The 26,042-nt window shown below is 43.2% G+C and overlaps 4 protein-coding genes across 43 annotated transcripts in view; 1 reads left to right on the plus strand and 3 right to left on the minus strand.

Annotated features, from left to right (window-relative positions):
- cacna2d4a (calcium channel, voltage-dependent, alpha 2/delta subunit 4a) overlaps positions 1–9,290 on the minus strand; it is a 57,434-nt gene extending 48,144 nt beyond the window's left edge. For 5 of the 14 annotated variants that reach the window (XR_008573835.1, XR_008573836.1, XR_008573838.1 and 2 more), the window contains exons 1-13: positions 8,118–8,524; positions 7,859–7,997; positions 6,407–6,488; positions 5,243–5,359; positions 5,066–5,125; positions 4,043–4,205; positions 3,854–3,985; positions 3,570–3,630; positions 2,251–2,401; positions 2,103–2,177; positions 1,206–1,295; positions 1,009–1,122; positions 11–170 (exon numbers count right to left, since the gene is read on the minus strand). Coding sequence is in view for 10 of the 14 variants with exons in the window: in XM_054800545.1 (XP_054656520.1) it covers positions 11–170; positions 1,009–1,122; positions 1,206–1,295; positions 2,103–2,177; positions 2,251–2,401; positions 3,570–3,630; positions 3,854–3,985; positions 4,043–4,205; positions 5,066–5,125; positions 5,243–5,359; positions 6,407–6,488; positions 7,859–7,997; positions 8,118–8,139 (1,366 nt within the window). In the remaining 4 variants the exon portion in view is untranslated. Of the gene's footprint in view, positions 1–10; positions 171–1,008; positions 1,123–1,205; positions 1,296–2,102; positions 2,178–2,250; positions 2,402–3,569; positions 3,631–3,853; positions 3,986–4,042; positions 4,206–5,065; positions 5,126–5,242; positions 5,360–6,406; positions 6,489–7,858; positions 7,998–8,091; positions 8,526–9,210 lie in introns of those variants that run through there. The other 9 variants (XR_008573834.1, XM_054800551.1, XM_054800552.1 and 6 more) reach the window with 5 other exon arrangements.
- An 86-nt stretch (positions 9,291–9,376) lies between these two features.
- Positions 9,377–19,227, minus strand: LOC129194954 (proline-rich protein 5-like). Of its 5 annotated transcripts, XM_054800555.1 has the most exons (11): positions 19,086–19,227; positions 18,569–18,646; positions 16,566–16,741; positions 15,329–15,409; positions 15,028–15,134; positions 14,321–14,412; positions 14,095–14,235; positions 13,554–13,698; positions 13,255–13,485; positions 12,918–13,189; positions 9,380–10,851 (listed from the first exon to the last, which is right to left on the minus strand). In XM_054800555.1, the coding sequence occupies exons 2-10, from the start codon at positions 18,593–18,595 to the stop codon at positions 12,921–12,923; spliced, it is 1,269 nt and encodes a 422-aa protein (XP_054656530.1). In that variant the 5' UTR covers positions 18,596–18,646; positions 19,086–19,227; the 3' UTR covers positions 9,380–10,851; positions 12,918–12,920. The 5 variants fall into 5 exon arrangements, with proteins under 5 accessions (XP_054656533.1, XP_054656531.1, XP_054656532.1 ...); XM_054800558.1 differs by having other exon boundaries at positions 9,377–13,189; positions 13,590–13,698; positions 16,566–16,733; positions 18,570–18,646; XM_054800556.1 differs by having other exon boundaries at positions 9,377–13,189; positions 16,566–16,733; positions 18,570–18,646.
- On the plus strand, positions 9,642–12,854 carry napepld (N-acyl phosphatidylethanolamine phospholipase D). Of its 2 annotated transcripts, XM_054800561.1 has the most exons (10): positions 9,642–9,737; positions 10,566–10,641; positions 10,711–10,824; positions 10,904–11,044; positions 11,116–11,340; positions 11,401–11,504; positions 11,570–11,735; positions 11,801–11,949; positions 12,018–12,132; positions 12,270–12,846. In XM_054800561.1, exons 2-10 carry the CDS (start codon positions 10,582–10,584, stop codon positions 12,399–12,401), a joined length of 1,206 nt encoding a protein of 401 aa, XP_054656536.1. In that variant the 5' UTR covers positions 9,642–9,737; positions 10,566–10,581; the 3' UTR covers positions 12,402–12,846. The 2 variants fall into 2 exon arrangements, with proteins under 2 accessions (XP_054656536.1, XP_054656534.1); XM_054800559.1 differs by having other exon boundaries at positions 11,116–11,504; positions 12,270–12,854.
- Positions 19,228–21,066: 1,839 nt separating the features above from the next.
- wnk1b (WNK lysine deficient protein kinase 1b) overlaps positions 21,067–26,042 on the minus strand; it is an 88,466-nt gene continuing 83,490 nt past the window's right edge. For 11 of the 22 annotated variants that reach the window (XM_054800523.1, XM_054800525.1, XM_054800524.1 and 8 more), the window contains 6 exons: positions 25,048–25,296; positions 24,829–24,921; positions 23,385–23,426; positions 22,972–23,138; positions 22,854–22,907; positions 21,067–22,710 (listed from right to left, as the gene is read on the minus strand). In XM_054800523.1, coding sequence (XP_054656498.1) covers positions 22,324–22,710; positions 22,854–22,907; positions 22,972–23,138; positions 23,385–23,426; positions 24,829–24,921; positions 25,048–25,296 — 992 coding nt within the window. In that variant the 3' untranslated portion in view covers positions 21,067–22,323. Of the gene's footprint in view, positions 22,711–22,853; positions 22,908–22,971; positions 23,139–23,384; positions 23,427–24,828; positions 24,922–25,047; positions 25,464–26,042 lie in introns of those variants that run through there. The other 11 variants (XM_054800543.1, XM_054800529.1, XM_054800532.1 and 8 more) reach the window with 10 other exon arrangements.

The following is a 26,042-nucleotide window of genomic DNA, read 5'->3' on the forward strand; positions in this document are numbered from 1 at the left end:
TTGTCATTACCTTTGTTGTTGCAGGCAATCCATTTGACATTTTCAGCAAACGTCATCTCTCGTCCAATCAGATAAGTGAACACTCGAACCTGGGATGACAGTGAATTACAGTTAGAGGCATGTAAACATGTACATCCACTGTTGGATCTTAACCGGGGTTCTAAGTAGAGCTTCAAAATGTGAAAAGATGAAATGGGAGAAAGAGAGACAGAGAGAGAGAGAGAGAGAGAGAGAGAGAGAAAAAAAATTTGGAGTGAGCAATTTATTTCAAACAAGCGTTAAAGTGTAGTTGGCTGTTCATCAACTGATCAAAAGTTTAAGACCATAGCTCAAAAAAACACCGAAATCCCCCTAAAACATTCAAAAAAAGGACTCAGTAATGAGCCTTCTTTGACTTTCTTCCGCCCTTCAATGTCCCATGTTTGATGCTCACCTGCAAATTCCAAACTGGCAATTTTGTGGTGTTAAAGGAGACGAGGCCTTTGAAGACGTTTTTTCTTCTTAAGCTTCTGTCGCAGATGCAGTCCGTGGACTGCAATTGTTCCAAGTGCCTCAGGATGTTTGAAAAAGTTTGGAATGACTGTCTTTCTGCGTCCAACCTCAGCAGCAGTGGCGCGCTGCGAGAGGCCTTGCTTATGCAGCTCAACAATCCCACCACATTCAAAGACAGAAAGCTTTTTTGCCTTTGCCATCAAGAGACCATGTCAGTGTGAATACCTGACAGAAAATCACATTGAATCCACATTTTTGCCAAGATTTTGGCTTTTAAAGGCTGTGATCTTAAACTTTAAACCGCCTATTTCACCTTAATGCATGTGTGCAATAAATTGCTTACTCAGATGTGTTTTTGTTTCACTCCCATTTCTCCTTTTTGCATTTTGAAGCTCTACTTAGATACTCCTTAAGATCCAACAGTGCAATTTTTGCAATTTTTCAACTGGTCTTAATATTTTGATCAGGCGTGTATATATAGTATGCTTATTGCGCGTGCTGGTATGTGCGTCATACCCGCCGTTCTGGCCAGTTGAACTCTTCGAAAACGTCCTGGAAGTCCTCCATGGCGCCGTCTGTGATCAGCATGATGGCCTGGTTGCACAGGCTGCCCTGGCCCAGCGCTGCAGCCTGACAACACACACACGCATACACATTTTCATCCACAACGCATTCATTGCATCAACAATTTACCTTCTTTATTAAAGGCCAACCTCATTGAGGATCTTGAACGACTCCTTCATTGCATTCTTCACTTTGCCCTCGCCTTTCACGTGGAGCTCGTCAATCAGGAGCTTGAAATGCTGAAGAATGAATACAGAAGCAAATGTGTGTGTGTGTGTGTGTGTGTTGGGGGGGTGCAGAGGAGGGATTAGCATGGCTCCCTGGCTCCCTGACTAATTACAACACCGACAGATAATCTGGATTAAACAACACTACAATAAACCCAAAATACACCGCCTGGACACTTCATCAGGTACACGGATCCAATACAAGACAGCATCAAAATAAGCTATAAATAATGCTCAGTTTTAACAATGTTTATGATTGTGGTTGTACAGCAGGTGGAAGGTGCACTGCATCATACTGGATCTACTCATTTCATTTCATTTCATTTGTGTGTGCGTATGAGTTGACACGTAAGCGTGTCAGCCAACATCTGTAGGAGGACACTGCTAGGAATCCAGCCAATCGTCCAGCATCCTGGCTGGTCATGTGACATGCTTAAAAACTAGTAGCGGCAGCACCGTCACCTCACCTGATCTCTTATGTTGTGATGTAGTGATGGGGGGGAAAAAGTAGGGCATGCATCCGGCACATAACAAACAAAAGCACACACATACACGCGCGCACGCACACACACGGGCAGGCTTTGCAGGATAAGAAGAACAAGACAGCAGATGAACAAGAAAGCAAAGAGCAAGTACACACTGACAGATGAAGCCAGACAGGAAGTACATGGAAATACTATAATAATGGAGCCTGGACAACATAATCTTTATCCTCATGGCATTAGGAAATGACAGCTTACCTTTAATGAGAGGTTAAGTAAATGAATTAGCCGTGTGTGCGTGCGTGCGTGCGTGTGTGTGTGTGTGTTTTCTTTGTACCTCTCTGTTATCCAGATCAGCTTGCACCAAAGTTCCCTTGAAGCACGGTTCCACGTAGCGGACATAGTCGCTATACTGGCGAAGACCCAAAACAGGAGGCGTTATTTTTACTATTTGCTCCAGCCGGGCTGCAACAACAAGGACTTACAGCGATGATGTTGACAAAGTCGTTCTCTCCCAGCGTGTCCAGTATAGTGTTGATGGTGTGTTTGGCTATGGTGAGTCGGAGCCCCTTCATGCTCCCGCTCACGTCCACCACAATGACCACGTCTTTAGGGGAGGTGGCAGCCTGGATGTACCTGAGTAAAAACACCACACATAATGACATTCATTAACAGTTCATCCTTCCAATCCCCTCCTTTATCTCTAATTGCGGGCTTGTTGACATAAATGAGATTCACCCGGGGGCAGCAGCTGCTCCCAGGCAACTTTCCAGGTCCATAATCTGTTTGTTTGATTTCCGACTTCGTGGATGCACCGTCTGAGGGACCAGACGGCATTCCTGGAATGTGATTCCGTCTTATACGGATCACCACATTGCTTTAGTTGGGCTAAATCACTAAAATGCAGTACCAGTCAAACATAGGAGAAGGCGTCTCCAAACTTTTGACTAAACCCACATTGGACACAACATTAGGTACACCTGCACAATGTAATGTTTGTGAAGTATAATTGTGTAGGACGGGTGTCCAAAGTGCGGCCCACGGATGTTTTTTTTATTCGCCCGCGGCACATTCTAAAATATAATTCAACAGGAAAACAAAACAAAACAAAAAAGCAGCAGCAACAAAAACAGAAGAATAAAGTCAAAATATCATGAAAAAAAAGTTGTAATCTAACATTAAAAGTCATCATTTTACGAGAATCATTCAAAATTACATTTGATGAAAAGACGCTACTTTTTTAAAGTTGTGATATTATGAGCGACAAACACAACAACAAAGTTCTCGTAACCAATATGTTATAGGAAAAAAGTCATGATGAAGAACATAACAACATTTACAAAAAGGGAGTTGAAATAGTTGCTAAAAAAACAACCAAAATGGAAAAAAAACAGATGTAATTTTACAAGAACAAAGTCAACTATTACAAGAAAAAAAAGTCAGATTCTAACGAGGAAAAAGTCGCAATTTTACGAGAACAATTGTGATTTATGAGCAAAAATAATGTCATTTTCGTTGCATAGAGTTGAATATTTATAGAATTGTTATTGGGGGGACAAAAATGCATATCTTTCCCACAAAAATTGGGCTTCTTGTGAAAAAAAGGACATTATACAGAAAAATATATACTTTAAAAAATCATTTCAAACTTTTATTTTATTATTATTTCGTATTATTTGTATTTTATTTTAGTTATGAAAGGATTTGATGGAGTTAAAGTGGAAAAAAAAGGGACCATTTTGGGCCCTAAGGGTAAAAAGTGGCACTTTTAAAGGCAGATATTTTGCATGAAAGATGGCTTTACCAGTTCCTGTTTCTGCAGTCGAACGTGACCACCCCGTTTTCGTCTGGGATCCACTGGATTCCTGCAAAAAAAAGAGCAAAGCTGTCACAGCACTTCCATGGAAAATCTGCTGGTTGGCTATACGATGAAGTGATGGATTGATGGATGAGGACGTGTGGCACCAATCCTTGCTAATTACCTTCAGACACATATGCACACAGACACACAACTGAGTCATCACCAGTCGCAACTGCAAGCTAAGCGGTCCGTGTTTCTGCTTTGGTTGCTAAATGTTGACGTCGTACCCGGGTAGAGCCTGAAGAAGCCAGTAGAGCTGCCAAAGTACTGCCAGGTAAGCGTGGGATCTTTTTGGAAGTTGTCTATGAACACGTCATTGAGAGCCTCCGACATGTACGCCCCATTGAGGATATCTGGATCTACAAGCAAGAGTGAAATGATGACCTTGTGGATTTAACAAGTTGATGGCGTTCTACCTCTGTTGTAGACGTTGGTAGGGACTTGGATGTTGCTTTGCTGCGTGTTGACGGGCAGTTTGCTGAAGTGCTCGTTGGCCTCCAGCGGGAATTCTCCTCCAAGAGGCAGCGCATTGCCGTCCTCGTCCACCACGTTGATCAACATGGAGTTGTAGTATTCAAACTGGTGAGGAAGAAAAGGGACAGCGCCAAGAGTTGTACCAACAATTCTGCCTTTATAAAGATGACCATGATGCTTTTTGGTGTGTTTAGTGTGCATTAGTGTAGAACTGCTCTGCATCATACTGAGAGGTGGTTCTAATATTTTGTCAGGGGTATTTTCTTGCAGTCTATTATTTTGTTTGTGAACATTATTGTTTTGTTTGTACGACTGAACTGTTCAATTTGCAAAAAAGGAAAAATATCAACCTGTTCAGGGGCTGTGTATGTCCCTTGGAGACTTTGGATAAAGCTGCAAGCAGCGTTGAACGAAGACTCGCTCAAGGGGGTGGGAACATTTGTCCTTTAGGGAATTTGACTCCCATTATACTGTAGTGCAATATTACACTTATGCTACATACACATTTCTACCACTAGGGGCGCCACTGGGCTCATCAATCAAAGAGGGTGTCATCGTCATACAAGCCACCACCAAAATATCACATACTTGTAATAACATAATTAATAAATAAAGTAAGTACCCATTCAATTTTGGTGAGGATAAAGTTCCTTTTTTAGATTTAATTAAAAATAAACAAATCAAATAAAAAAATACATTCATACATACAAAAACTATTATTTACTGATTCAATTTTGGTGCAGATCTGGACAATTTTCAGGGTATTTTTTGAAACATTTACCTCTCAGTAAATAATGAATGGACCTTAATGGTACATTTCAGGCCATCTATGAAGGGGTGATGAAATGAGGATAGTATGCAACTGCCTCTACTAAATAGTTCCCATTCTACATTGTAGTTATCTTCATATGGGCAGATCTAGCGAACGGAGTGTCCCTAATGAAATGATGCCAATGGTTGCGTACCTCCAGCGTGTCATTGTACTCGTGGTACAGATCAGCATCCTCGGCTGCTTCTGCTAGCCTCTATAATAAAGAAAACAGCTGGTTGACTGGTTGCGACACACTGTACCATTTTATTATCATGTAGTTAGTGATGGTGCACACTCTTATGACGAAATCATTACTGATGTGTCGTAGCACCTTGACAGATTTCATCTTCCTCCCGAGCATCTCTTCCATCTCCTCTGCAAACTTTTTCACTAGCTCCTCGCCGTCCACTTCCTCAATCTTCAGCACGCCCTCCACGTCCTTATATTTCTTTCAAAATTAAATCATGTGATGAGGATAAGATGAGTTAGCATGGTTGGCAGATGGTGAACAGGCCTGCTGGGGGGGGGGTTCTACAGGGTGGCATGCGCCGTGTAGCCTAATTACTAAAAGACACTCACACACGCACACAAAAACAGTGCATGTATTGCTAAAGCAAAACAATGACAGTGAATTAGTGGTACACACAAACACCTTCAATATTACTACTTATTGTTCATTTTTATCCTCATCGCTTCTTGTAGAATGTCTAGAAATGCTTTGTCTAAAAATGTATTATTATTATTATTATTATGTACACCTGCCCAATCAACATTTGCGGTGACTACCTATCTATCAATCTAATAAGATGAAATTATCCAAAAAATGTATTATTTGTATAATTGTCTAAGCAATGTATTATTATTATTTATTATTATTTGCTAGACCTGCCTAATCGACTTGTGCTGCCTACGAGAACATTGAAATCATTTCATGGAATGTTTAAAATCATAAAAATGTTTAATATACAGATATATAAGAAAGACATTTTATTTATATATACAGTATATTTTTTTTACATGTATCTTCTATTACTTATAATATTTTAGCATTGTTTATGTTGCACGTCTATTGTACTGTGCAGTGGCAAAACCCAACAACAGCAAGCAATTACTTGCAAAAATCAAGGTCATAAGATGAAAGTGTCTAAAAACGTGCTGTACAAAAGCATATTATAATTATTATTAATATTAGGTACACATGCCTAAATGACGCAAAAAAACCACATACTGTATTATTTATTTATTATATGAATTTTTAAAAATCGTCAGTATGTATAAAATATAATGATATAATAATAACAATATTGCCATCTATAGATTTAAAAAAAAGAATTTCCATTAATGAAAATCTTTTAGCATGGTTTATTTTGTGTTGCATGTCTATTGTCCTGTGCGGCTGCTGCAGCAAAAGCGGAAGAGTTTCCTGCAAAAATCAATGACTATCCATATATTCATCTGTCAATCTGTCTCCTGTACGTCGTGAGACGTTTCTTACTTTTTGTAGCAATTTCGCTCCCGAGTATTTGGTGGAGAGGGCGGCTATCTCTTTGCCGAAGGACACAGCCCACTTTTGCACCCTGCAACACAACAAACGCACAACATAGAACCTCCACAAATCACATGATCACATCATCAGACTTAGTGTGGGTTGATTTTATACTGGTGTTACTTCAAACTAAGAATTACTATCTTGTAATGTGCAGGTGTCCGATGAGTAAGCTGCCGTGAAAAGTCGCGGCCGCTCATGTTTCAGAGGTCAGCTTAAGAGAGATTACGGCTGAAGGTGACAGTCAATGCTGCCCGCCAGGTCGCCGACTTATTCACCGCTCTCTGATGTTTCTTTTTTTTTTTGGGATGTAATTCTGCCTAACAGACAGGATGCGACAGATGGTTCGGCCAATGGGGAGCCAGCCCGAGCTTTGTCACCGCTCGGCCTGCTGGAGATCATACGTTTATTCCAAAATAAAAATAAGCATTCATTCATGCAGTGTTGGATCACGATGCTTTGGATAGTAAATGTGACAATGAGTAGTAGTAATCCACCAATGAGGAGGAATGAGTTGACGCTTTCTTTTATTATTGTGTGCTGCATCACACTATTTTGACACTCTTGAGCAGCTAATAAAGGCACCAAAATATTAGAAACAGCTCTGACCACTGCAAAGAAATCAAATGAAACCACAATACAAACAATAGTAAGCACGGTTTGCTTTATAAAGGCTGATTTTTAAACGCTATTATGTCTAATTTGAGCTACCGAGGCTATAATGGCTTAGTTTATTTCAAACATAAGCACTACGGTTGCACAATTCAACATGTCTGAAAAGGAGTAGGAAGAAGCAGAGTTGATTGAGTTACTGATGCTACAATGGTCTCAGGTGGTCCAAAAGTACTGCAAATAACAACATATTTATTATACACTTATATTTTATTTTAACAAAATAAACCACAATATAATCAAAAGCAAGCATTATTTGCTTTGTAAAGGTTGATTTTTAGAGTATATTACATGTAATTTGGCTGTTATTGACACTATAACGGCCTCAGGTGGTCCAAACGTACTGTAAATACCAACATATAGTTATATAAACCACAATACAATCAAAAGCAAACATGACTTGCTTCATAAAGGTTGACTTTTAGACCATATTACATGGAATTTGGCTGTTATTGATGCAATAACGGCCTCACGTGGTCCAAAAGTACTGCAAACAACAACATATTGTTAAATAAACAACAATACAATCAAATGTCAGCATTATTTGATTGGTAAAGGTTGATCTTTAGACAATATTTCATGGAATTTGGCTGTCATTGATGCTATAATAATCTCAGGTGGTTCAAAGGTACTGTGGCTTTGACTAAATGGCAAAAAAAAAGGCCAGAAATGATAAAAATAAAAAAAAACAACTCTATCTTAGTATTGAACGGATGAAAAGTAACTCACGTCTCCGGTGAGATCTTTATCTGGCCGTCCACCACCAGCCACAGAGAGCTGCAGCACAGGATAATCCACGAGAACATCATCAGCGTCCCTCGCCGTGGCCCACTTCTGTGCCGTGGTCCAGCATCGCCGACGTCCATCTCTGCATCACGTGAGGGGGTTTTATTTCAGAGTACAAAACACACCAACAAGTACAGCATCTTGACTGTGCTTTTATGATAAAACTGTAAATTCACCAGTTCCTCCTTGTTTGCCAACTTGCCTTCTTTAAGAAGTCCAAACATCACTTCTGTTCAAGTCCGGAGAGCCGGTAAAGGCTTGATGTGACATACCAAAGCGTGAAATGAGCCATGCTGACATACAGGGAGCCTGCAAAGGTCCTGGACCTGTTTAAGAGATGCAAAGTTTGTCTGTAGAATCCATGACATCATGCTTAAAAAATACAATAAATCCAGATATCAAGATGTGAAAGTTCACATCTCCACACCAGCAGCCCTAACAACCATCCTCTTAAGACTTCCATCTTCATGTCCACAGCTTCCCATCATTCAAACACTCCCCTCCTTCATCTTTCGGGGGTGTCCAACTTGTCTTTTTGAACCCACTGTCGTCCACATACTGATGATTGGAGGGAAATGTACAGGATGGAGAGTGAGTGAGAGAGGGATGTTGGGACTTCCTCTCTCTCTCTCTCTCTCTCTCTCTCTCTCTCTTAATCCAGGCAGGATTACCAAACCCCTCCTCCCTCCATTCCCCCTTTCCCTCTACTCTCTCTAACGTCTCTCTCCATCTTTTTCTTTGATCCACTGCCTTTCTACCTTTTCTCCCACTTCCTGTGTGTTGGAAATGACATAGTATGATTGTTACGGATCAATCATCACATTCCATAGAGGTTTCACTGTTTCAAGGTTTTAATTTAACAGATAGGGGCCTCTAGTGGTCAAATAAAGTAGTGCAGACTACAGTGCTGATTTGCTTACATTAGTAAGAGAATTTAGGCACAATAAATGTTTAACTATCTCTACCTATGCAAAAAGCTCAAATTATGCTTTGAATTTGTACTTTCGCTGAAGGGGCACAAATTATCTTAAATTAAATATCACAGGCTCATACAAATTAAGCAGAATCTACACTTATTATACTCAATAAATGCTTTTCAATAATTATATCTCATGAGTACACACGCAAGCGCGCGCGCGCACACACACACAGACATGTCTCACATCGGCTCACACAGAAATATAAACAGTAGTTGTAATGCAATCATGCAGCAGGAAGCACTGGGGGTACTTTAGATTAATAACACTTAAGAGACCGACTCGGTTGTGCGCGCGCACACACACAAATATACACACCAGCAGTGTGGAACAGATGTGGAGTCTCCCTCCTCCCCCACTGACCCAAATCACTCATGATGGGGATGAACTCTTTTCTTCTTCAGTCATGGAAAAAAACCCAAAAGAAAATCACTATATGTAATAATGTAAGAAACTTCTAAATTTTATATTCTGCACAGATGACATATAAATATCAATATGTCTAATGCAGACATGTTTTATTTATTTATTTACAGCAACCACATATTTATGTATTTTTATTCTGCAAAATTTGCATTAATCTATAAATGTAATTCTATGAAATGCACATACAATTAAAACGCAAGTATCCAGTGTCCTGTAATTAATATTTATAATGAAAATGTAACGAGCTAGTGCGTTTTCTGTTGCTGTAATTAAAGTGCTAATTGACGAACTGTGATCATGTGCCCCAGTGACGTTTAGGCTGACGTCACCAATCCCCTACGTTGACCAATGACTTTCACCTTCCGCCTGCCACTCGACTGCAAAAACCTTTCTTTAGCTTGTGAGCGACGTCTTTGACGGTAATTTCTCTTATTTCATGACTTAGCCAGCTAAAGTTTATTTTGAAATCTGCTAAACAAGAGTCGTAGAGTTAGCAATATCTCTTAGTAGCACGGTTGTTTGGCTAACATGTTTTCTTGCTAGCTGTTGCGTTCACTGTTCAGGTATATTGTACGATACCTATAATGTTTGTGGGGAGGGGGCGTTAGTACGATGTTACTGCTATCGCTGCTAGTAACCAAATCATCTCGTTTTAACTTGTTTGATATTTTTTAGCTTAATTTACTAATGCTACACGGAAACTAAGTCCTATTTATAACCTGCACCTTTCATCGAGAGTGGTCTGTGCTGCAGAGAAACGACACTATTTATAAACTCGCAAATACATTTCGAGGACAGACAGAGATGTCTGCCAACTCTAGTGCTTTTTTTGTCATTTAGCACGTCGAGCCACAAATGGCTGCACACACTGCACACCTTTGTTTTGGTTCTCAACCACAGGCCGCCGTTGTTGTCGGAGAATCACACAAATATAGTGTGTGTAGTGAACGCACCACTGCAGTAAGGAGGATGCCCCTGATCAAAATGAATGGACCATCCATCTTCTCACACTGTTGGACCACACTGTAGACAACTTTACGTCCAGTTGTCCTTCAAGTAAACATTTAGGAAGAGTGGCATGCACCTCCTAACATCTGCTTCCAGTTGTGCATTTTACAAGACTGGATTAATTTGACCCCATTCTATCTCACATACAAAGCGTTACACAGTAACACTGTGATGCTGTTATCCTCCTCCTGTCTGCATTTGAATAAAATATTGTAAAAGTTGGTGTTTGTCCATGCCAGATGTGGAGGTGAGCCCATGGAAAAGTCGTTATCTTCAGACAGCGGAGCCCCGGAGGAGAGAACAGGCCTAGTGGAGGTACCAAAGGCGTGAAATGAACTACAGTGCGTCACCAAAATGGTTGCCATTGTTTATTTACATTTGCAGGATGGTGGCGTGCTGAGGGGGGCAGAGGGCAGAGAGGCGGGTCCTCAAGCCCAGAGGAGGAGCAGCTCTTGCCGGTCCTCACGCAAGAGCTTCCGACTGGACTACCGCATTGAGGTCATCAGTCATGAATACAGTACATACCTGTATATAGTTAAATAAATAGAAGGGAGCATCATTGTATTTTTGTTTACAGGAAGATGTGACAAAGTCCTGTCGAGACAAACATGGCCGCTTCACCAACCCCTGGCCCACATGGTGCTTCCCCTCCTACTCCACCCTGCTCCGGTTCTTGTTACTGGACAAGAACCACAGCAATATCCCAACTAGTAAAGAGGTGCGTCGTCACGAGTCAGCACTTCCTGGTGGGCAAAGTGATTATTACGCCTATGCTTCGCCTCATTCCAGGCCCTTGACAACGAGCTACCGGTGATGGAGCCGTACTTTGTCCAGAACCCGGACCTTTCCCTCTCCGGTCCAGGTCTGAGGGTCACCTGGCTGGGTCACGCCTCAGTTCTGGTGGAACTGGACGGGTTGAATATTCTGACAGATCCCATTTTCAGCCAGAGGGCGTCACCGTTCCAGTTCATGGGTCCTAAAAGATACAGAGGCCCACCTTGTAGCGTGCAACAGGTGTGCTTGCTTTTCAAACAACATCTATGTGCTTTATTTAAACTGGGTCTGGTTCTCCAGTTGCCCCGGATCGACGCTGTGGTCATCAGTCATTCCCACTACGATCATCTTGATGCTGGAACAGTGGCCAGCCTTAACACACGCTTTGGAGGGGAGCTACGCTGGTACGTGCACCATGCTGGTATTCTCTAAAATGGCTTCAAACGCCGCTTACCAGGAGTGTCTGTAGGTTCGTGCCCCTCGGCTTGATGGACTGGCTGTCCAAGGCGGGCTGTGAGAACGTGATGGAGCTGGACTGGTGGGAGGAGAACTGCGTGCCGGCTCACGATGATGTCACGTTTGTGTGCACGCCCTCCCAGCACTGGAGCAAACGCAGTGCCGTGGACGACAACACGGTGGCTTACTTATCTTGTCTTTGATTTAACAATGCCCGCTAAACATGTCATCCATCTTTTTTCAGTCCTTATGGGCCAGCTGGGCTGTACTGGGTCCAGATCACCGCTTCTTCTTCGCTGGCGATACTGGCTACTGCCCGGCCTTCAAGGAGATCGGTCGACGTTTTGGACCGTTTGACTTGGCGGCAATCCCCATTGGAGCGTATCTTCCCAGGTGAACATCTACTCATGCCTCCTACATGTTAGGACTTTGCTGAAGAATAATGGTGGTGTTTGTTGTAGGGATGTGATGAAAGGGCAGCATGTAGACCCAAAGGAGGCGGTGCAGATCCACATGGACATTCAGGCCAAACACTCACTGGCTATTCACTGGGGGACTTTTGCTCTGGCCTATGAGGTAAAACTATGTATACCATCACCATTATGTTCCCAACAAAAGGGCCTTTGTTTGCTAAGCTGCATGAGTATTTGTATGCCGAGAAAGGTGGAGAAGCTGGAAACCAAAAACTGAAGCCACTTTTGTCCTTTACCCAGCACTATCTGGAGCCGCCGCGTCGCCTCCAAGAAGCTCTGGAGGAGAACGAGCTGAAACCGGAATCCTTCTTCACGTTGCAGCACGGAGAGTCTCGCCTGCTGACGTCACGTGACGGGAACGTCTTCCACTGACTGTGGCTGTTAGTGACATCATGAATACTTGGCCTGGTTGTTACATGACATACATATATAGAAAATATATTTAAAATGTAGACTTTTACGCCGATCGCAGGTAAAGCTGAGCTGGGTTCGGCTTCACAAATGTTTTTCATCATTTCTGCTGTACATCGTTAGTATAAGACTGAAATCTCTAACCAGAATGTAAGACTGCTGCATTACTTAAACTTTTCTTTCAATTAATTAGATTTGAATGCCATTTGCTGCATTTAGAATAAACTGCTTTAATTGTCTAAGTGCTTCTTCATTATAATCAGTCAGCATGTTTGAAGGTGGGGCTATTACAATATGCAGGTATAGGGGTGAACACTAGGTGGCAGTGTTTGCAAGGTTTTCTTGCTATTCATTGTAAGCTATATGCTTTATTGCTACTGTATTATCAACATTTTAACCTCATTCATGCTGGGGTACCTGCTGATTAAACTGATGGTTCATTTGACTAAATAAGCTAAAAAGGTACTGGATTGTCACCTGTCAATCTATACTGCTGTGTGTTGCACCTCCAGCGCAGGCTTTGGAGAAGTCCAGAAAGATGCCGTCGTGCTCAGGCTCAGAGTCCAGAGATTCCGGGATGCGGAGTTCCGCGGTGATCTCCGGACTGGACGACGGGCTGGAGCCTGAGCTTGTGTCCTGCGCCAGAACTCTGGAGCACACGGGGGAGTCTGACACCAGAGAGTCCATACAGTGTGTGTAATCACTTGGAGGGGAGGGTTGCTGGACCTGGGGGTTCTGACTTGAGGTACCTGTGTGGAAGACAGGAAGTGGATTAGTTTACATGCGTTTACTTGACGTGTCAAAAGTGTCCTACCCGAGTGCTTAATGCTGGATTCAGCCACGGGGGGGCTCTCCTCCACGCAGGAAGTCATCTCCGACACAGAGTGGCGTCTGATACCAGCGCCCCCACCTGCTGTCGAGTCCACGTCATTCTCCACGACAGGGGTCAGCATGGGAACGTTGTAGCTTTTTGAGCGCACCACCGGGTTCTTCACGGTAGGGGGGTTACCAGATTTGGACAGCCTGGAACGCTGAAGACGCTTTTCTGGCAAGAAACGTTTTTGGGTAACAATTAACAGACAACTAGACGAATGCTCAATGTTGACTTCATACCTAACAGACAGGAAGAACAGTGCTGATTGGACGAACCATCTGTGGAATATAATCCATGGGTGCCAAGGTATGGAGAGACCACCTTCTGAATGAGAGACTCCAGACGCAGGTAGTCATCTGTGACACCTTTGGACTCGTGGACGCCCTGCAACCAACACATTGTGGTGTTAGCAAGAGAACATTTGTTGTAATGGCTTCAGGGAGACACATGGACCACTCCTCATAAGAGCAGAAGGGGCATGAGTCAAAGCCACATTAGAGCAACAAACCGCATGGGCGTCATGCCGACTCAACCAAGGGTAACAACTTGCAGATGAAAGAATGATGAAATCTGCTAATGCTTTTCTTTCACGTAAAAGCAGCCGCAGAGTCCAAATGCAGGAAATAAAACCAAGAACAAAACTTATAGTTGGCTGCTAGCAGCCGGGGAGGAGGTCATGGGAAGACTGTTCACGCTGAGACGACTTCCTGTGAGACCCCCTTTGCAAGAAAACCATCTGCCGCTCCCTCCTGCAGACTGTATAGTTTCGTGTGTGTGCACCTGAAGTATGAGGAGCATCTGTATGATGGAGGGCGGCACTCGTGCTCGAGGTCGTGCCAGAGCCTCGTCCAGCTTCAGGTTAAGGGTTATGATGTTCCTAAAGTGGAGCAGTGCCAGCTGACGCACCGATGGCTCTTTCCCCTGCTCATACACACACACACACACACACACACAAGTATTATAAAATATGCTCACAACTTGTGCAGTGATAAAGTTGGTGTCCAACCTGCACTGGATAGAAGATGGCCTGCAGCATGGACAAAACATCACAGAAGAAGAAGTCCCACGTGTCGGCCAGAGAGTCCAACAACTTCTGACCTGTCACAACAAACATGGGCCGCATAGGAAAAAAAGAAAAACATGGACGCCGCGCAACGTGATTGAAGGGCATCACTTCCTGTGTGCTTCAAAGAAAGGTCACACTTTTGACACCACAACACAGCCGCTGACATTTCAGCAAAGCAGTTGTATCATATCTTAGAAATGAATATCAACATTTTGGAGACCGAGAGATGAACTGGTCGATCGCGATCGGCGGTTTGGCGACCCCTGCTTTAGAGTAGTCCGTGTACAGCTTGGATAACAGTATAGGTTTGCTATCCATTGAGAGGGAGTCAACACACAGCCATTATTGTCCAAATAACTGAGTAGCAAGATAATTGTGTGGAGCGTGTTGGTGGTATTGTGGTATAAGCTACTGAATTTTAAGTATATTCACTTCTACAGTATTGTCGCTTGAGAAGCTAATAGCTGAAAAACTTTATTTGTACATCAGATGAAAAGTGCTGCGTGGTCTTACAGTTGAAGCATTAACTTGGAGAGGCAATGCTGAGATAAAAGTCTTCAGATTGTCATGTTGGGCAATAAAGCAAGTTAATCTCAAACTTGAGTTAATGACTTACCGCTGTAGGGATTGAGGCAGGTATGCGTTACCTTCATAAAAGCGGATTTTGTCCCGCAGTATGACCATGCCTTTGGTGAGCAGCTGATTCTGAAGGTACTCGGTGAAGAAAGAGCCCAGCTCTGTCTTTAGCAGCTGCCTGTAAAAGCACACATTATGGGCACACACTGTACATGCATGATGGAATCAGCGTTGGGTAGGCTCCAGTGTTTGAACAGCAGCCCGTTCAGGAAATGACAAGCTCAGAACACGAAAGCCACAGCAACCAATGAGTGTTTTCTGTTTTGTTTTTTATCAGCGACGACAGATAAGATGAGAACTGTGAGAGCTTACCTGACGCCTTCATTCAAAGAGAAGAGCTCATTCTCTCCCAGATCCTTCTTCTGGAACACGGAGACAACTGCATTGTGGATGCTGAGGGGACACAATATGAGCATCAATTACCATGATGTCACATCGGAAGTGCAGTTTAGTCCAATTAAATGTAAATGCATATCCATTTCGGATATAATGTGCCTTCTTTTATTTAATAATGATGTACAATCAAATTATTTTACCCTGGCGTCACCTCGTTGACCAGTGGCATTAAGTATTCGTTGCCATTCATTGTTCCGTCATTTTGGATTCAAGAGGAACTATATATAACTTTCTGCAATGGCACTTAAGATGATGTCGCCATTCCCATCCGATTACTTATGAAAAACAGGATTTTGCTCCTGCATTTTGGATTAATGTCGAAAGGTACTAGCAAGAACTTTCCACAATAGCATTGACGACATTGCCATTCGTTCTTCCGTCATTTTGGATTAAAGAGGAACTATATATAACGTTCTACAATGGCATTTGAGACTGGGTTTTCATTGTTCCGTCATTTTGGATTAAAATATAAAAGGTGCTAGCAAGAACTTTTCACAAAGACATTAATACGTTGTTGCTATTCCTGTCCAATTACTTGTGTAAGACAGGATTTTCGTTGTTCCGTCATTTTGGATTTAAAGTTTAAAGGAACGATCATGAACTTTCCACAACGGCATTGAAGACATTGTTGTCATTCCCGTCCAATTACGTAAGACGGGATTTTGGGCAAAGACGATGTGGATGGTAAAAACACGCTGTGCCTGTCACTCATGCACATCAAACCATGCTATTATCTTCATTTGGCTCGAGAAAACAAACTCCAGTCTCGATGGTGAGTGAGTAGTCATTTTGTGTTTGTCGTGCGGTGTTTTCATTTCATATTTTGCTTGTCTTTCTTTTGTACATGGCTAAATGACACGACATGGGCTCAAAAACCTGAGGGACCACAGGTTTTATGGTTTTGTGGTTCTATATTTCCTATTGTGTTGCTGGTTTTACATTAAAAAGAGATGTGCAGAGGCTGAAAGAGCTGCATGAAGGGGTGGCAAGCAAGGAAGCGCTGATGCTTCTATGCTCACGTCCATTTGTGTGTGTTCCTTTTCATGCAGCATGCATACATCTTTGTGCTTGTATTCAGACGTGGAGCACCTCGGGGCAGATTGCAGAATGAAAAGAAGCGAGATGAACAAACTCATAGTGTGGCATTTCCGACCTGTTCCAGGTGGCATTGGCCCCAGCTCTCCTCTGCTGGGTCCCTTTGTCCCTGCTGCACTCCTCCGCCACCACCCTCTCCATTCCTCCTCCTCCTCCAGGTGTCTTTGAGAGGTCGGTCAGGCTGGAAGATGAGCCACCGGCCAACCTCAACCTGCTGTGGAGACTCCTCGAAATCCAAAAGGGCACAAAGAGACAAGATGATGATCAGTACATCAACGCTTAGATGATGTGGACACAGCAGCAGCATGTCCTCTCCTCCTACACCTCCTCCTCCTCCTCCTCCTCCTCATCTCCACTTTAACAGTCTGTAGCAGTCGGTGGCCATGTGAGCTTTTGTCAGGCCCGACAAAGCAAGCCTTTGAGGTTCAAGTGCTGCCGAGAGGGAGGGAAGAATTTAAAAGTAACACAAATGTCCTGTTTGGTCCGTGTGGGGATGCATGATGTACGGAAGGAAGGCTCTTACAGTTTGCCTCAACCTTAAAAAAGATGGACTTCTTTTGGTGCTGAGAGGACAGGATGAGTTGTAATTAGTAAACAAGGGAGGGCGATGGGGATTTTTGGCATGAATGAGAGCACGAATGAGGTCACTCGGGAATGTGTGGGACAGAAAAAGGAAGGTCTGTAGCGAAGCATGTCCTCCTACTAGAGTTGGGCATGCAACATTGATTTCTTTTCAAGCAATAATGCAACAATAATAATGAGAATAATGCCATTAATGTTTGACTATTTCATTTGGTTTGGTTGTTTTTATGTAAATATTGCAGCATCGTGAAGTAAATACCTACAAGACAGACAGGTAGAGAGTGGAGTGAGGTTCCCTGGTGCGGTGACGTTAGCATGCCACTGTTTCTCATCAACACCAAATAATGCCTCAAAAGAAACTTCTTTCAAATGTCAATCCGTAGTTGAAAGGGAATGGAGTGAGGTTCCCCGAGGTGGTGAAGTTAGCATGATACTTTTTCTACATAAACGTCACTACTTTCAATTCAAATGGCAATCGATAATCAAAGTGAAGTTCCCCAGGCTAGCAAAGTTAGCACATCTGTGTACAGTATCTGCTTACTTTTCCACATTTTTTTCAAATGGATGGAGTGAAATTACCAAGGATGGTGAAGTTAGCATGCCACTATTTCTGCATTGGTGGGACCACTTTTCCAAATAATGGAACAGAAACTTTCCGTCAAATTCCAGCTCAGAGTTTAAAGTTAATGGAGTGAAGTTCCCAAGGTGGTGAAGTTAGCATGTCACTATTTCTGTATCAACACAACTAACCTTTCCTAAAAGTGAATCAAGGGAATTTCATTAAGTGGTAGTTGTATGTGGAAAGTGAATGGAGTGAGGTTCCCTGGTGGTGAAGTTAGCAAGCCACGATTTCTCATCAATGCTACTACTTTGCCGAATAATATATCAAATAACCTTCTTTCAAATGTCAGTCCATAGTTCAAAGGGAATAGAGTGAGGTTCCCTAAGGCGGTAAAGCTAGCATCCCACTATTTCTCATCACCACTACTTTGCCAAATAACAGATTAAAGAACCTTCTTTCAAATGTCAATCCATAGTTGAAAGGGAATGGAGTGAGGTTCCCTAAATTGGTGAGGTTAGCGTGATATTTTTTCTACATTAACGCCACTACTTTCACTACTTTCGATTCAAATGGCAATTACTTTACCAAATGTTGCACATGGTAATTTTTTTTTTCAAATGTTTGGAGTGAGGTTACCCGGGTTGGTGAAGTGAGCATGCCACTATTTCTGCATCGGTGTGACTACTTTCTCGAATAATGGATCAATGAGCCTTCCTTCAAACGCCAATGGAATCCATAGTAAAAAAATTAATGGAGTGAGGTTCCTCCGGGTGTGACGTTAGCATGTCAGCATTTCTGCATCAACAGGACTTACTCGTCTGAATAATTCCATCCAATGCCAATCCATAGTTGAAAGCTGAACATAAACTGCGTGAGACAGGTTGTCTGGGCTGGCTAAGAGGGCACGGTAGCACTTACTTCCTGAAGGAGCCTTCTCTTTCCATGGTGAAGTCGGCAGCGTGTCAGCAATTGCAACATCGGTGTGTAGTCAGCATCTGAAGGCACAAACAAGAAGAGCCGGTTGAGGGAATAAAACATTTTTGACACGTTTACAGTCTGCAAGATCTACCAGCTACATTGAAGTGACTCTGAGAGGGACATTGGATCCGCATCCCTACTGACTCTCCTGCAGATAGAATGACACACGCACTAAGATAGGCTGCTGATGAAGGGCCACACACTGCCACTTCATTAAGGACACCTGCACAAAGGCTCAAAGGTCAAAGCCTCCAGATGTTCCTTTTTCTCCTCCTCAGAGTCAGTTGAGATTGTAGAATAACACCTATACTAAACTTTGCAACAAAGTGGCAGGCTAATGTTTACTTCAGCTAGCATAAAGGCTAAACATGATGAGCTCCGTCAGTTGCATTAAACGGAACACGGCACATTGTTGAAGTAGCCTAGTCTACATTTTAACTGAAAAACAAAACTCACTTTTTCAGAAGTCTGCGCGTCATGGTTGCGCTTTGAAATCCACATAATGTCTCCTTGAGCCTCCTTCCATCAAACTACACTACCAGTCAACGTGAGCGCGTTCTTTACTCGGGGGAAGGAGGGGAACGCATGTATGAGTTGAGTACGCGCGCGCACGTCACGAAGACTCTGAAGGGACGGTGGTTGTCATGGAAATGTTTTGTAGGCGTGGCTTCGCGTGAACCAGCGCTGGGAATGGTGAGTTCAAGTGCCTGTAAAAATGACGTAAAATAGGGAAAAGCAGCTTGTACGAGTGAAAAGGTAGTCTAAAGGCACCTTGAGTGACAAGCAACTGCTTCGTAGTCGCAAAGTCTACCCGGCAAAGCGGGGTTGCGTCACAAAAGCACACAGAACCATAAAACAAGCACGCCTCCATTCACAATATGCTTAAGTAGGAGTAAAGGACTGGAAACTGCACACAAACAAACGTAATTGAAAAGCATGCAGGCATGACGAAGTAATAACACACTCTCACCAGTTTAACGTCTAAATCGCCCTCATCGGCCTGCATCAAGCTCCTTTTACACAACAAACACGTCATTATCCTTTAAACCTGCCACATATTTGTTTTAAATTGACATTTCAGCACAAAGCAGTGCCGATTTAGTACATGAATCTGATTTCATTTGAAGAAAAACAGTATTTTGACTGTTCCAGACAAAATGGTTACGACCTGTGTGTGGGGTTTCCAAGGGGTCAATCCTGGGACCACTACTATTCAATCTGTATACGCTTCCTTTAGGCCAGCTAATACAAAGCTGCAATGTGTCCTACCACAACTATGCAGACGACACTCAGATTTACGTGTCACTGACGGCCGGTGAACACGGTCCAGCAGATTCACTTTGTCACTGCATCAAACAGATCAGTGTTTAGATGCAAAACAAAATTCTCCAGCTAAACTCAGACCAAACAGAAATCACTGTCTTTGGCTCACAGAAACAAAGAGAAAGTGTTATTAGCCACCTTGCGACTCTCTAAAATCTAATCATGTTAGAAATCTAGGAGTAATAATGGACCCCAATCTGAACTTGAACAGCCACATAACTCAATAACATCATCAGCTTTTTACCACCTAAAAACATTGCCAAAATAAAGGGAATAGTGTCTAAGCCAGATTTAGAGAGACTATTCCATGCCTTTGTCTCCAGCAGGATTGACTACTATAACGGTCTTCTCGCCGGGCTCTCTAAACAGACTCTCTAAAAGATCTGTAAAACAGCTGCAGTGCATCCAGAATGCTGCTGTTCGAGTCCTGACTAGAAGCAGGAAATATGAGCATATTAGTCCAGTACTCAGGTCTCTGCACTGGCTTCCCGTCACTCAGAAAATAGACTTTAAAACAGCTCTGCTTGTGTACAAGTCGACAAAGTACATCTCTGACATTTTGGAGCCACATAAATCATCTCGGGCAAGGAGAAGATCAGGGAGTGGTCTCCTACGGGTGCCCAGAGTCAGGACTAAACACGGTGAGGGTACGTTTCAGGTTAATGCTGCCAAAATCTGGAACTCTTCCAGAAGATGTGCGACAATCCTCAACTTTGGCAATGCTCAAATCCAAGCTGATAACTCTTCTGTTCAACATTTGACAACTGACCGTATTTTATCTGTACTCTTCATTTTTAATCTTTTCTTTTTTATTTTTATGGAATTTCATGTGATTTTAGAATGATTTTGTTAAGTGATTTTACCCTTTTTTCTGTAAAACACTCTGAATTACCTTGTGTATGAATTGTGCTCTATAAATAAACGTGCCTTATTGGTTCGCATATGCAATTGATTGGCGGCATCATCAGCAGTTCGTTTTGGCGTCATCGTGTGGACAAAACCGGTACTACATATTTAAAAGGCGACTTACCTGTGTTGAGACGCTGCCGCTGCTGCACTGTGACACCAAAAACACCCGAAAAATGTTAAAAATGTTAACATTAACTTCCAGCCATTCATTTAAACAACTTTTATTAAGTTTTCTTTGACAAACAATGTAACAAATGTCATTGTATTTATTTCATATGAAGCTCGGAACACTCTATTTAGTGCAAAACATGAACCGTTAAAGGCTGCTGATGAGACCCCACACGTGTGTTTTGTCTTTTCTTTTTTCTTTTTGTCAAATCGAGAGAATGCAACTACTGAGTTAGGTGCTGCTACACACAATAAAACAGCAGATAAAACAACATAAAACATGAGAATGGAAATATATCATCAAAAATTCTGTGCTCGAGCATCGAACATTGGAACATTTTTGTTTGGAAGAGGCTGCAGGATTTTAACACTTCTATTGTGAAAAGGAAGAAAAAAGTGAGTATGTGAGAATGTGCCCCTATGTGTGAGCTAATGCTAACAATGCCTTTCACAGTAATGTAGCACAAGAGGGTGCGTCAAACGTAAATAATAAAATGCATCACAGTATGGAGGTAAGTCACCAATGCAATCCTCTTCATCCCCGTCAAAACAAATCTCTCGTGGTCCTCATGTGCTTCTCCAGTGTTTGCAAACGGGGGGATAAGCAAGGCACAAGAAAGCTAATGAAACAGCTGCTTTGTACATTCACATTCATCTAACAGGGCCAAACGTTTAAAGTGTCTTATATGTAAGTACTGGATAAGAAACAAGTAGCTAGCATTGGATTAAAAAAACAAAACAAAACAAAAACGGTAGCTGAATTGTTGTCGATTAAGGCATTTTTTCCCCCCGTTGTTTTTGTGGTGATTTTTTGTTTTACCCCAAGCCACAATAATCACAGTGTTGTTTTTCATTTAAATAACCATTCATATCCACATCTGTGAATGGAATTATCACAGCTGAAAAAAGGAATACAAACGATACAAGATATTGTGTTGACAAGGCCACTTTTTGGATGTTCCAGAGCTCTCGTGTTCGCCGTGATGTTATTGCTTTGTGCGCAGGAAGGGGCGGAGTCATCCAGGCCTCCTTGTCGACGTTCTACCTGCATCCAATGCACCATTTTAACTCCCATTTCCTTTTCATCCTTGCCTCTCTTCCTCAAGTGTTTTCTATACACACATTGCACATTGTAGTATTTAAACTTTGTTCCACTCTTTGGACTTTTTTGGCAAACAGGTTCTTCACACAAAAGACAGAAGAAAAGCTGAGATGCATCACTCCCACTCCCAATCATCATCATCATCATCATATCCAGCTGATGAATCCAGTCAGGTCAAAGGAGCCCCAAACCCTACGTGGTCCTCATGTTAGGTCCCCCCGGGCTGCTGACGGACTTCTGCAGAGCGCTGCTCATAGTGAAAGCATGACCGGGAATCTGCCCCGCAGTCGAGGGGGGGTAAGGACCGAGCGGCTGAGAGGTGCTGACCAGCGGAGGCCCCGCCGCGTGAGGAGCAGAGGGCCCCTGAGCAGGTCCGGACCACTGTGCTGTGTAGGCGGGGGCGGGCACGTATGGGATGAAGTGGGGCAGCGCGGGGGAGGTAGGGGGCTGGCACAGCGAGCCCTTGCGGGCGGTGGCCAAAGAGGTAGTGGATGCCGTGCTGGAGGGGAGGTGGGCGGAGCCTGTGAGTAGCTGGCTCGGCGCAGAGTACTTCCTGGCCAGGCTGGCTGACTGGATCACCTGCACAGATGATTGATTACTTTCGACTGAGTCCTCATATCAAAGTCCCAAAGTGAAAAAGTTTGGACACCCCTGCTTTAAGATGTCACCACTATGCCACAAAAGCACATCAATACACTATAAGTTGTGTGTTTGGGTCCTACCTCGTAGCTGTGTCCCTGTGCTGGGGCCTGCAGCTGCTTGGCACTCCTCTTACCCTAAAAAAATACATAAACATCAACACTAGATAGCTGCTATATGTTTCTGGCTTCAAGAAAATACCTGCGAGAGGCTCATGGCGTCTCTGGCCCAGTTGTCCACCAGTTTATGGAGGTCATCTGTGAATGTGCCTTTCCGCTGGTGGGGGGCCGAGATGTTGAGACACTGGGAGCCCCCCTGGCTCTGACACAGGGGTCCAGAACCGCTCACTGTGTTGGTGCTGTTGGTCCCTGTGAGGACACACATTGAGGTTGTTAGAAGGAGCTCAGTGGCGGCTCGTTGCACGGTGAAATAGGGAGGACAGCGGCGGGGATGAGGGGGAGTGATGGTGGTTTCCATGGCAACAGATGCTCAGGTGTGTACTAGTTAGCGTGTGTTAGCTCACAGGGGCATGCGTGTGTGAAATGCATTGTACCAAGAGGGCCAAAGCAAGAGGATGGATGATGGAAGGAAGGACCAAAAAGAGAGATAGTTACTACAGAGCTGGTTGCAGGGGCAGACTTTTTTCACCATCTTCCCTGTGCGGACCAGAAGGCAAGAAGAATGGGAGGATTGGGAGAGAGGGAACAGTTAAAAACCTGCACCATGACAACCAGTAACACCATAGATCCACATCAACGTGTCCATAATCTTAAAAAAAATGGCTTCCTGGCAGCATTCACGTAACACAACAGAGTGATTCTGAGTCCTCGCTACGGCTCCTCATCAGATCGGGGTCCAACATTCCAAGGTATGACGGAGATGTGGACTATTATTTGCAATAAATGACAAGAAAGCTGCAGGCTGAGACCCTTCTCAATCCCCTTTTTGGGGGGAAGACAGGGAGGAGAGAATGTTTGAGCTGTGGAGGGTTGAGAAGCACTGGAAAAAGACTCATTTTATTACCAACCAATGAGGAGAAACTGTGCAATTCAGTTTAGAGTAATTGTAAATCTAAAAACCGAAAAGATTTCATGAAAAAGTCTTCCTCAAAAACAATGTTTGACACCAGGTGGCACTGTAGCCCCTTAGTGCAGGGCCAGTACAGCCTGAATGACTCATCTAAATCAGTGGTCCCCAACCCCCGGGCCCCGGGCCCTGGGTCATTTGGTACCGGGCCGCACAGGAAAAAAAAATAATTTCCATTTTCATTTTTTTTATGTTTTATTTTGAAAAGTGGCCGGATTCTCTCTGTTACATCCGTCTCACTTGACGCATGTCCATCGTGCGTGTGCTAACTTTATCTCATGCCGCACAGATAGACCACTACTGTATTTTTACCATCTTTCTTTCACCTCATATTTGGTGTCAAATGCTGATACTATGTGGGAATGCATGAAGGTAAGTTTGGATGACTTGTTGAGCGCTAATGTGCACATTTGTCTCAAGTTAATTCATGCTAGCGCACTGCCTTTTAGCACACACGTCAAACAGCCATGTAATCATCTCTCTGAAAAACTTGGATGGAACTTGAACTGGTGGATGGTGGGTTAGCATTCATTTTGTGCTCTTAATTTGATGTTATTCATGTCTGAGTTTTACATAATACATAATAAATAACATAAATTAGATCACTATAATGTACAACCCCCCCCCCCGGTCCGCGAAAGATTTGTGGGAACACAAGCCGGTCCGTGGGTCAAAAAAGGTTGGGGACCACTGATCTAAATCATACCTACAATAAATGAAGATATATAAATGCTCATGTGGACAAAAAGCTCTGCGCTTGAAGGCGACAATCATATGTTATAATCATTGTGTCCTGCAGGGGGCAGCATAAACCACAAGTAACCTGAAGCTGCTTTTTAAAAGCTCTGTGGTTGGTACCCGACTATACATGATACTGTAATTCCTAAGGAGATGGTTGGAGCAGTACTAAAGAAAGAGGACAGGCGACATACGTAGAAGGTTTAAGAGCAAAGAAATGAAGCGTTTACACACAAAGAGCCAAGCAGGGCGTACTCAGAAAGCGCGTCCTCCTGCCGCCAGGCTTGAAGGGCAGACGCTCCGAACCCCAGCTGAACTTTACACAGCCTGAGTGAGGAGTGGGAAGAGGAGGATGGAGAGTGCAACAAAAAGATGGAGGAAAAGACACAGAAGAATGTAAGTTACCACAGAGAGACAGATACAGGAAAGAGGTGAGGACGTGTGAGGACACACTCGCATGCAAGGGCTCCATGAAGTCTTGTTTTGGTTTTTTTGCGGTGTTGATACCTGGGGTGGGAGCGCACAAGCTGGGCACGGAAAGAGCTGCCTCGCTGGTGTACGCAGAACACAGGTTGTCACTGGAGGGACCCAATTTGAGAGGCTGGAGCTGGACGCTGCCGCCGTCGCTTGCCGATCCTGGCGCTAACTGAGCCAGCTGGCCTGGGTGCATCGTCGGGGCACTCTGGGTGGATACAGCGCTGCCTGGAAACAGCAGAGTGGCAGCGAAAGGCAGGAAGCAGCAGGAAGGAGGCGACACACAGACAGCAGTCACACACACACACACACACACACACACACACACACACACACAACACACAAAGACAGGAAAACACACGGGGAAGGCTGTCAGAAATGCTCAAGCTCCGAGCCTGCGCAGCACCCAAACACACGCACGTGTAACCAAGCAGACATGTAAACACACACACGGCGTACGTTAAAAGTCTGCACACTCAATTTAAAACAGCAAAAACCTCTCGCATCTCAACATGCGGAGAAGAAGGGGCTGAGCAAGGAACTCAAACAATGCACAAATATGAACAAATGCAATTATGTGATGTTTACATGACACAATGCTGACAACCTCATATCACTTATCCTGCATTCATTAATTTCCTGAATATCACAGTGGCTGATATCATTTATCTTGAATTATTATTTAACAAATATCACAGTTGCTGATATCAGTTATCCTGAACTATTATTTAACGAATATCACAGTGGCTGATATCATTTATCCTGAATTATTATTTAACAAATATCACATTTATCCTGAATTCATTCTTGTATTATTTAATGAACACCACAGTGTCTGATAATTAATTCATTATTAACTCATGAATTCCACTGTGTCTGATATCATTTATCCTGAATTCATTCATGTACAGTATTATTATTTAATGAATACCGCAGTGTCTGATATAATTTATCCTGAATTAATTCATGCATTA

The sequence above is a fragment of the Dunckerocampus dactyliophorus genome, chromosome 15 (genome assembly GCF_027744805.1).
Source record: "Dunckerocampus dactyliophorus isolate RoL2022-P2 chromosome 15, RoL_Ddac_1.1, whole genome shotgun sequence".
Classification (NCBI taxonomy): domain Eukaryota; kingdom Metazoa; phylum Chordata; class Actinopteri; order Syngnathiformes; family Syngnathidae; genus Dunckerocampus; species Dunckerocampus dactyliophorus.